This window comes from Rutidosis leptorrhynchoides, chromosome 2, assembly GCF_046630445.1.
Source record: "Rutidosis leptorrhynchoides isolate AG116_Rl617_1_P2 chromosome 2, CSIRO_AGI_Rlap_v1, whole genome shotgun sequence".
NCBI classification, from domain to species: Eukaryota; Viridiplantae; Streptophyta; class Magnoliopsida; order Asterales; family Asteraceae; genus Rutidosis; species Rutidosis leptorrhynchoides.
In genome coordinates, this window is record NC_092334.1 from 375,529,509 (window position 1) to 375,540,928 (window position 11,420).

General features: G+C 34.6%; 1 protein-coding gene and 1 long non-coding RNA gene across 2 annotated transcripts; both read right to left on the reverse strand.

The window, feature by feature from the left end:
• Window positions 1–7,568: 7,568 nt before the first annotated feature.
• Window positions 7,569–9,767, reverse strand: LOC139892076 (uncharacterized). The gene is made up of 3 exons (XR_011773969.1): window positions 9,419–9,767; window positions 8,346–8,982; window positions 7,569–8,084 (listed from the first exon to the last, which is right to left on the reverse strand). It is a non-coding gene; the product is annotated as an uncharacterized lncRNA (long non-coding RNA).
• A 185-nt stretch (window positions 9,768–9,952) lies between these two features.
• LOC139889000 (uncharacterized) lies at window positions 9,953–10,693 on the reverse strand. The gene has a single exon (XM_071871975.1). It carries the CDS (start codon window positions 10,691–10,693, stop codon window positions 9,953–9,955), a length of 741 nt encoding a protein of 246 aa, XP_071728076.1.
• Window positions 10,694–11,420: the final 727 nt, after the last annotated feature.

Sequence of the window (11,420 nt, forward strand, 5' to 3'; positions counted from 1 at the left end):
TTTTTATGTATATCTCACATTGTTAATATACTTATTGAGATACTTACTTATCATAATCTCATGTTAACCATATATATGTCAATATATATATATATCATCATGTCTTTTTTACAAGTTTTAACGTTCGTGAATCGCTGGTCAACTTGGGTGGTCAATTGTCTACATGAAACTCATTTCAAATAATTAAGTCTTAACAAGTTTGATTACTTAACATGTTGGAAACATTTAATCATGCAAATATAGTTTTCATTAAATATATAATCATGGAATAATCATAGAAAAGTTCGGATCACTACAGTACCTACCCGTTAAATAAATTTCGTCCCGAAATTTCAAGCTGTTGGAAGTGTTGACGCATCTTCTGGAAATAGGTGCGGGTATTTCTTCTTCATCTGATCTTCACGTTCCCAGGTGAACTCGGGTCCTCTACGAGCATTCCATCGAACCTTAACAATTGGTATTTTATTTTGCTTAAGTCTTTTAACCTCATGATCCATTATTTCGACGGGTTCTTCGATGAATTGAAGTTTTTCATTGATTTGGATTTCGTCTAGAGGAAAAGTGAGATCTTCTTTAGCAAAACATTTCTTCAAATTAGAGATGTGGAAAGTGTTATGTACAGCCGCGAGTTGTTGAGGTAACACAAGTCGGTAAGCTACTGGTCCGACACGATCAATAATCTTGAATGGTCCAATAGTTTCATTGATTTTACACACCATCTTTTAATGGATCTTTTCATCTACTTTAAGTTTTATCACAAGTCTTTTCAGGTGAATCAATCTTTTGATTAAAGAGTTTAACAACTAGATTATCTTTGTTTAATTCTTGGTTATGAGTTTAGGGCTCATACATTTATTGGTTCATGATATTTTTGAATTTGGATAAATGTATTTCATAATAAAAAATTTTTTATAGTTTTTTACTTATCTTAATTTATTGGATGCATATCACATGTTCGATAAAATGACATGAATTAATTTGATTTTTGTTAACATGAGTTGCTCTTCGTAAGGTTATAAATCAAGAATATACAGGTATGTGCAATAGTAGAACACTGACTGTATAATGAGATGTTTGTGTTCAAACATGAGTTGTTCAAATATGGATTTTCTTTATGGAATTAATTACGTTACATATGTGTGTTAAAATACATGTCTCTATATGTTTGTAAAAACAACGACAAATTTCTTAGTCAGAATTTGTGGTTTTATGGGTCATTAAACTAAACGACTTTAACATTTACATTCACTTAATTCCTAAAACATATCATTAAACTGTTTCGTTTAACCATACCCGTAGTTCCACGAGTCTTTCACGACGGGTAGATTGGGGTTAGTTGTTTTTTGAACTGATTTTCATAGAAAGATGTCTTATTTAAAGGAAAGTTTGGATTGTTACGGATCTACTCTGCTTCCCAGTGTTATAAAAAACTCGTTTAATCCCCGATTAATCTCCGATTACTCATTATTAAGAGCAATCCGTTATGTATTTCTAAAATCCGTTTTATTAGTCGGTCAACGTAGATTGATGATTCAAAATCGAATTTGTTAATCAAAGTCGGTCAAAGTCAATATTAGGCAACATTTTAACATGAATTAAGCTAAAACTTTAGAGTTTTTGAATAACATGAACAATTTTAGACAATTATTTTAAAATTTATGTTTATGTTTATGCTTTTTTTTTTCTATTTTTACACACATAATTTTTAAAATTTATCATTTGATTGTATAAAGTATAAATCGATTAATCGCCGATTAATCCTTTCAAAGTCCCGACCGATTAATCCTCAAATAGCGAATTTCACAACCTTGCTGCTTCCTACCCATAAGAGTGCGTGAGGCTACAATGTTCTGCGTGTTTTTTTTTTACTATTTGAAAGGCGATTTCTCGGTTGAGATTAGGTAGTTAAAGAACCCTAATTCAGAAACAGAATAACTTGTTGAGGAACCATGGTTATCAGTTGAAGGTGGCAAGAAAAATGTGACCCCACAAATTACAGACTGTCAATAAATTGGAAAATCAGGAAATTCCAAATAATTTGTTTCCTGATGATGAGGTTAGGGTAGGGGTAGGTTTGCAGGAGACATCTGTTGATACAGTATATGTACAATTAGTGGCGGAAATAGACACTTTTTTCATTGGGGGCGAAATTTTTTTAAAAGCGTAGCACTTTTTTTTTGACAAAATACGAAGGTTTTTAGGCAAAATTTGAAGTTTTTTTGCAAAATTTGAAGGTTTTGGGGCAAAATTTGAAGGCTTTTGAGCAAAAATTGAAGGATTTGGGGCAAAATCTTGAAACTTTGGGGACAAAATATGAAGACTTTTAGCCAAACAAAATTCCACTGGGTTCGAAACGAAAAAACCTAAATTTTTTGCACTAAAAAAAAATTTCACTGGGGTCGGGTGACCCCACTTGCTCCATGTCATTTCCGCCCCTGTGTACAATGCAAAGGGTTGGTGTATTGGAAGATGAAAAGTTGGTTGAATTATAATTGGAACCTATAAAAAATAATGTACAATGTGATAAAGTGTGTGTGTATATATATATATATATATATATATATATATATATATATATATATATATATATATATATATATATATATATATATATATGGGCATGATCAATGGGGAAGTAACCAATCGAGGGGAAGCGGGGGGAAGCAATTTTTTTTTTTTCGTTTTTTGAAAAAACTTTGTTCACGAACATTATAGATTGGATGAAAATAAGAACATTTAGAAAAGACACTTCGTGATGAATGTTATTATTTTGGCGGGAAAACGATCGACAAAAATAACATTCAAGATAATATTGTTCGTGAAGAATGTTAACGTTTTTTTTCTCTCCATGTTTTGTGAAGTAAAATTTAACCCGATTTAGAGTTTAGGGTTTAGGGTTTGGTGTTTTGGGTCATAAACCCAAAACACCAAACCCTAAACCCTAAACCCTAAACTCTAAACCGTTCGTGTTAAAAACTCAATCTAAACCCTAAATCTAAACCCTAAATCTAAACCCTAAACACTAAATTTCTAAACCCTAATATATAAACCTTAATGTCTAAAACCTCAACATACGCTCGAAAAACACGATAATTGTTATATATTACTTCTTCGAGCGTTTTCCCGCCAAAATAATACTCCCTCCGTCCCATATTAATAGTCCACTATTCTATTTTGGGATGTCCCAAATTAATAGTCCACTTCCATAAATAGAAAAGAATAAGAAGCTTAAGTTCTATTATGCCCTTGATGTATGTGGATAGGATTAAAAGAGAGGAAAAATGTAAGGGTAAAATTGGAAAGTAAACAGAAAGTACAGTACTTTTATGACATTTTCTTAAACTGTGTTTTTTGTCTGTGGACTATTAATATGGGACGGAGGGAGTAACATTCATCACGAAGTGTCTTTTCTAAATGTTCTTATTTTCATCCAATCTATAATGTTCGTGAACAAAGTTTTTTCAAAAAACAAAAAAAAAAAAAAAAAATTTACTTCCCCCGCTTCTCCCCCGATTGGTTACTTCACTCTTAATCCTACCACTATATATATATATATATATATATATATATATATATATATATATATATATATATATATATATAGGAGTAATCACAAAACTAGTTCCACATATGGGTGGTGCATTTGTAAACATTGGCCGGGCACCCTAAAGCTTCACTAGTTGAAATTAAGAGTACGTTATCTAGAGCCATCCATATATATTCCCTCCATTTTCACATTACAAAGAACCAAGATCAGTTGATGGATCTTTGCTTGTTGAGATTCTAAAGAATCAAAGAGATATTGAGAGCATACACAAATCAGAACAAGTAGAAATCATTCATGTTAATGACCAGGATCAAAATATGCATGATGATTTCTAGGATGATGACGACTTTGATAGTTCACAAAGTCAAACATTGACTGACGTTATTGTCAGCATGAAACATTCAAACGGTGCAGACTATCAACAGAGTACATGATAAAGAAAGTAGCAAAAAAAAAAAAAAAAAAAGTGGGCCCAAGTTCAGAAAGGCACTAAAATAATTGTTCAGGTTGTTAAAGAGGGATCGGGTACCAAAGGGCCTACGTTAACTGCATATCCAAAGCTAAGGAGCGGATTTTGGGTATGCCCTATTATTCTGAATAGGCTAAAGTTTAGATTTGACAGTTAATTCACTTATGTAGACAATGGGTTAGTTTTTCTTATGTATTATCTTTTTGGGTCAAATGTGTAAAATTTTAAAACCCAGTTCATAATGTTAACAGTTATAACGAGTTAAAAGTGACGAAAGTGTACTTATATGGTCGAAATTTTTTAAATATCTAAAGAAGTTACGTAAGTATGACCTAGAAAGGTCGAGTCGGTCGAGACGGTGTCGACACGGACATTGATCGACGTTGACTTTCACATGTTTATACAATAAATAAAAATATTTCAAATATAGATTTAAAAGTAAATGATTTATAAATAAGATGATCTAGCGTTAGTTAAAACAATATATACGTTTTTATAATGTTTTTTTATATTTATAGTGTATCTATTAATTTATCTTTAAGGAATACTATCTTTTTCTTAGCTAATTTTTAAGTGGGCTTGGGATTTTCGTTCACACTAGAACAAGGCCAGACAAAAAGTCAACTTTTAACCGACGATGGCCGTCTTTTCTCGACTTGACATGATTTTTGACGTTGACCGACTAATTAGACGATTTGAGAGAAATGGGACGGTCTAGTCACCAAACCACCGCCGCAATCGCCGTTTACAACCATGTTAGTATCATAGTAGTTAAGCTAATTTAGGAGGATGTTGGATTCAATATTTATGATGATGATATTTTGAAATCACGTGCAGGTTTTGTTGACCCGTTGCATCAGAATTGGATTATCCAAAAAGATATGCGGAGTCGAAACGACTTGGTTAGGAGTAATAGCAAAAACCTTGCAGCCTCCAGGGTTTGGTCTTACTGTAAGAACGGTTGTTGTGGGCCATACCTTAGAAGAACTGCAAAAAGACCTTGATGGGCTGCTATCAATGTGGAAAGATATTACTAAACAGGCAACGTCCTGTCGTGCTTGTCACAGATGAAGGTGTCGAAGGTGCAATCCCGGCTTTGTTACATAGGGCAAAGTTTTATAAAACTAGAAATATTTACAAACTACTAAAGGTACACTCTAGGGATGGTTTTTAGTGTACCATCCAAACTTTAATACATAATTCTAAACTATCAAAATCACCAACATAAAACATATGATATAAACTTCTATCTATAATTCTTTAGGTTACATAATACTAAGGTACACTCTAGGGATGGTTTTTGTCGATCGTTTTTCCGCCAAAATAATAACATTCATAACGAAGTGTCTTTTCTAAATGTTCATATTTTCATCCAATCTATAATGTTCGTGAACAAAGTTTTTTCAAAAAACGAAAAAAAAAAATTGCTTCCCCCCGATTGGTTCGATCCTACCACTATATATATATATATATATATATATATATATATATATATATATATATATATATATATATATATATATATATATATATATATATATATATATATATATATATTACATAGTGGTAGGATCGAACCAATTGGGGGGAAGCAAAATCTTTTTTTTTTCTTCGTTTTTTGAAAAAACTTTATTCACGAACATTATAGATTGGATGAAAATATGAACATTTAATAAAGACACATTGTGATAAATGTTTTTATTTTGGCGGAAAAACGCTCGAAGAACTAATATATAACAATTATCGTGTTTTTCGAGCGTATGTTGAGGTTTTAGATATTAGGGTTTAGATATTAGGGTTTATAGAGTTTAGATATTAGGGTTTAGAAATTTAGGGTTTAGGGTTTAGATTTGGGATTTAGAGTTTACGGTTTAGTTTTTAACACGGGTGGTGGTGGGTGGTGGTTGGTGTTGGTGGTGGTGGGTAGTGGTGGTTGGTGGGGGGTGGTGGTTGGTGGTGGTAGGTGGTGGTGGTGGTGGGTGGTGGTTGGTGGTGGGTGGTGTTTGGTGGTGATGGTGGGTGGTGGTGGTGGTGGTGGTGGTGGTGGTGGAGGTGGGTGGTAGTTGTTGTTGGTGGTGGTTGGTGGTGGGGTGGTGGTAGTGGGTGGTGGCGGTGGTAGTTGGTGGTGGTTGGTGGTGGTGGTGGCGGTTGATGGTTGGTGGTGGTTGGTGGTGGTGGTGGCGGTTGATGGTTGGTGGTGGTGGGTGGTGGTGGTTGGTGGTGGAGGTGGTGGGTGGTGGTTGGTGGTGGCGGTGGGTGGTGGCGGTTGGTGGTGGTGGTGGGTGGTGGTGGTGGTGGGTGGTGGGTGGTGGCGGGTGGTGGTGGTGGTGGTGGGTGGTGGATGATGTGGGTGGTGGTGGTGGTAGGTGGGGGCGGGTGGGGGGTGGTGGTTGGTGTTGGTGGTAGGTGGTGGGTGGGTGGTGGTTAGGGATGGCAATGGATCGGATATGGATCGGGTGAGGCCATATCTATATCCATATCCATTTATATTTTTTAATCCATATCCATATCCATTTATAAAAATTTCATTCATCCATATCCATATCCGTCGGGTGAAGCGGGTTAATGGATAATCATCCATATCCATTTAAATCTATTTTATTTTTAATAAATACGATTAAAAGTAATATTTATTAATAGTTTATGCGACGAAAGTCACATTTTTACTAATCTATATAACAAATAGTCAACAAATAGCCTATTAAACGTGTAAAGATATCGATTACTTGTAAGTTGCTTACTTTTTAGTTACATGGAATCACATTTAAACCACTAAAGTACGACAAATTCATTTGATGATTTAAACAAAACAAAATATAAGAAAAAATTTATATTTTTAGAGAAAATATAAAGAAAGATGAATATACTTATGGAAATATCACTTCATATCATAAATGATATTAATTCGAGTGATAAATTTATATATTTAGTTATTTCGGGTGAAAGCGGGTTCATCCATGGATGAAACTTTTCATCCAAATTCATATCCATATCCATTTCGGTTCATCCATATCCATTTAGATCGTCCATATCCACGAATAATCGGGTGGATCGGGTGAATATTCACTTGATCGGGTATCCATTGTCATCCCTTGGTGGTTGTTTTCTGATAAAATATCCTTACCCACAAGCAAGTACATATATAAAGTTTGAAGTTACATGTGCAAGAAGTGTGTTGTTATCATTCTTGAGTGCACCGGGCTTAACGTTATCCGTTTGTCTCTTAAAAACATTATAATTTTTTTCTAATTGTTTAGACTTGTATCTGGCCCTTCTACTTGAAATCATATAGCCAATTGTCTTAACTAACAGTTAACTTCATTATAATAATCTTTTTCTAATTCGAAACCATATAGCCACTTGTCTTGGCAGCCAGTAACTTCATTAGAAAAAGATTATAATGAAGCGCTTAACAATTAGGAAAAAAATTATAATGAACAGACCATAATAAAGCGCACGATTCAGAACCACACGATTATAAACATAACACTTACTTCATTAAGTAAATATAAACCGAAAAACAAATGTTTCAAGTATATGCTAATACCTTCAATAAAATGGAACAGACCATAATGAAGCCATAATAAAATGGTACCAACCTCTGGTTTTTGGCTTACTGAAGTAATCATTACTACATATGACTAAAAGGCAAACATGAATTGCAAAATCATAGAATAGAATTAACCTTTATTAAAAAAAAACAAAAAAATAAAAATAAAAAAAGACTTGCATTATCGGGAAGAAGTCCCTGGGCGTGCATCGTTGACAATTAGAGAGGTCAAGATATTGTACTTATCCTTCTCTTTATACGCATCTATTTCACGCCTACTCTCCCTTTTTTTCTCCTCTGTCTGTCTGTGTTGACTTGCAAACATTCCGTAATGATTATGGTCATGAACGAAATGTTCGCACAGTGCATTTATTGTACATTAAACGGAAGAGCAAAACGGAGAAAATACAGAGACAGATACATTTTGTCCATAAATCCAGCTAAGAAGATAACTAATTTAAGTTGTTATGCACATATAAGGCATCTCTAATGCTGCTACCATGTTTACTCTAAGAATCCTACCCAAAAAGAAGAAGAAAAAAAAAAAAAAAAAAAAAAAACAGAGAAGTGTAACTAACTGATGAAGGAATTTTTTGTGAATACAAGAAAACAAACAAAGAAAAAACTGATCTAAGCTATAAAAAACCAACAACATTAACACCAATTCCAGCAATACCCAATCCCTCCATTGGGTAATACACATTTTAGGTCATTGGTAGCAAATGATTTTATGTAGATGCACACTTGATCTGAAGATAGAAAATGAACTGGGTGCAAACCTTCATTTGGAGGAAGTTTGGAGAAGTTAAGTTTAACAGTGAGATTAAAGCCATCTCTGAGAGGATCAAGAATCTGAACAACCGAGCCATATACTGTTTTAATAGCCTCAATGGCTCCAAGTGGAAGGTCGTTTGAGAAAACAGTCTCTGGAGGTGGAATATGGAGTCCATTTTGGGCTTTGCTCTAACCGAAGCTATTGCATCGTTGGCCCCAATGATGGCCTTTCTGATCTCATCCACCACCATATTTACTTGTTCCACTTAAATTTCCTGAAACACCCTTAATGATAGTCTTACTCAAACTTTTTGTCATACTTTATCCATGGATATTTTTTCGAAAAAAAGCATGAATTAATGGTGGAAGTAGTAAATGTGAAAGTGGAAGCATCATTGATGGTCACGGACCATATTCATTCTTTAGAATGTCCATGCTTGAAAAAGAATGATTCAATGATCATCATGTAATTAAAATTTATCATCAAAAATTAATAAAATCAATAATATCTCCAATATGGCCCTGCTTTTCTTTTCTATACCAGCGAAGCATAGAAATGATTTTAAATGGCGAACCTGAATATGGTAACGAACATCATCAAATTCAACCCAATGGCAATCCAACTCGACTCCTTTATCAATACTGTACAACCAAGACAAATAAAAACGTTACTAAAGAGTAGGCAGTAAAACTATTCTAGACTAACAACCTGCAAGTCCATCTTCACAATCGTTGCACATGAGTAGACAGTAAAAATGATTCCTACCATTAACATATGCAATGTCATTCGGTCTCTTTTCTATTCAATTGTATGGTTTATTGTGAACTTGATATCTTAACTTACATTAAGGTTTTCAATATCATTTCATTCTTAACACATTCAAGCTTTAAAAAAATCCAAATCAACACTCAAGCTAGGGTTCAAGCGTGCAGTGTGCTAATCAACCGAGATATTAATATAATAGAGTTCTAAACAATAACATTATCATAAATTGAAATAAACCTAATATACGATAAATAAACTCAAATTACATTGATTCAGATACAACATAAAACTGATGAATCGATTAAAACTCACTTTTGAACGCGGTTTGTAAAGATCTGTAAAAGGTATCTTGACTGAGATTGAAGTAATATCATCGTCTATCTGTATGCCTTTGTGCGCTTACACATATCTCCGAAACATCTATATCTATATCTATATCTATATCTATCTATATCTATATATGTATCTATATCTATGAGATGGATGTTTTTTTGTTTTCGATTTGATTTGACTTGACGTGGAGATGAGGGATTACAAATGACCGAATCTTATGGTTTCAGGAGCAATCAAATTAAATTAAATTGGAATGAATTGAAAACAGAGAATGGGATGGTATCTGGTAAATGGTCCCTACTCCCCAAATCCGGGTGTTCGGGTCCTTTCCCTCTTACAGAATCTTTTTTTTTTTTTTGAAGGCAAGCAAGAATTTTATTAGAGAAACCAAAGGTACAAGAAGATAGGATCCATTAGAGGTGGATCATCTATACACTCACGTATTGTTAAACAGCAAAAACACGACAATTACACACGAGAAGTGCACGAGATAAATTGGCTCGAAACGAATAATTACACTAGTGAGAGATATACGACCGGGTTGGAGATCCACGATTGCCAATCTACTTTCCTCCCTCTCGCTCTGTTAGAGATCCAATCAAACGAAATGGTTTGTATTTCATTGAAAGTTACCGGGGGATTCCAATTTTTGTCTCGGAACACCTTATTATTTCGGTTTTTCCAAATGAAATACGCACCAATCCACTTAATTGCTAACCATATTGAATTCCCAAGGCTCGACATTGAGGATGAATGATTGTTTTTCATAAGAAGCTCGTTAATGGTAAAATTGTTGAAAGAACCCATATTCCACAATTTAAAGATTCGATCCCATACTTCAATCGCGTGTTTACAAAAAATAAGTGCATGTTCCACCGTTTCCAAACCATCGTCACAAAGTGGGCAACGTACAATGTGAAGATCTATTCCACGTTTATCAAGCTTGACTCTCACATGTAACCTTTTCTTTGCGGCTCTCCAAACGAAAATTTCTAATTTTTTCGGAATCAACTTGTTTCGAATAGTACCTTGTTGAGCAGTAAATTCGTCCAGAATGATATCATCTATAGCAGCAGTTAGTGTACTGACTTTGAAGGCACCATTTGAAGCCATTGACCATTTAACTTTGTCTTTGTTGTTGCGATCAAGTGAAACATTTGAGATCATATTGATTAGCGACTCGAATCCCCTCGATACTCTGCCTGAGATTTCTCGTCTCCAGTTCCAAGTAGCTGACTCTACTCCGCCTTCCATTCTGTCCTTGATTGTTGCGTCGGGATGTAGCTCAAGCCTACATAATCTTGGGAAAAGATTACAAAGCTTGTCGTTACCAATCCAATGTTCTTTTCAAAAAAGTGTATCACCTCCATCTCCCACTGTTTTTACAAATGATTCTTTGAAGTGAACCTGCAAGTCTTCTATTTCTTTACCTGCTAAAACAATATTATACCACACACCAATCTTTGAGGACATTTCGTTATCTGATAGTAATCCACCGCTTGTGCCATGAATACTACGAATTACTTTGGCCCAAAGTGAGTCGGTTTCGATTTTAAACCTCCACCACCACTTTCCAAGTAATGCTAAATTTTTACTTTTTAAAGACCCGATATTTAACCCCCCATTCCCGTAAGAATTTAAGACTTGTTCCCATTTGACCCACGACATTTTTGATCCCGAACCCGACCCTCCCCAAAAGAAAGAACGTCTTACACTCTCTAGTAATTTAATCACACAAGGCGGAGCACGAAATAGCGAGAAATAGTACAATGGCAAACTCGTAAGAACCGATTTAATCAACACTAATCTTCCACCAAATGACATCGATCGCATTTTCCATCCCGAAAGTCTACTGTTAAATTTATCTATGATCGGACGCCAATCCTTTAATCTATTCATCTTTGCACCAATAGGCAAGCCGAGGTAAGTGAAGGGAAAATTACCTACTTGACAACCCATGTGGAGAGCTAGCGGATTGATT

Excerpts from the sequence above, each read along its gene's own strand:
- LOC139889000 (XM_071871975.1), bottom strand. The coding sequence starts at position 10,693 with ATGGAAGGCGGAGTAGAGTCAGCTACTTGGAACTGGAGACGAGAAATC.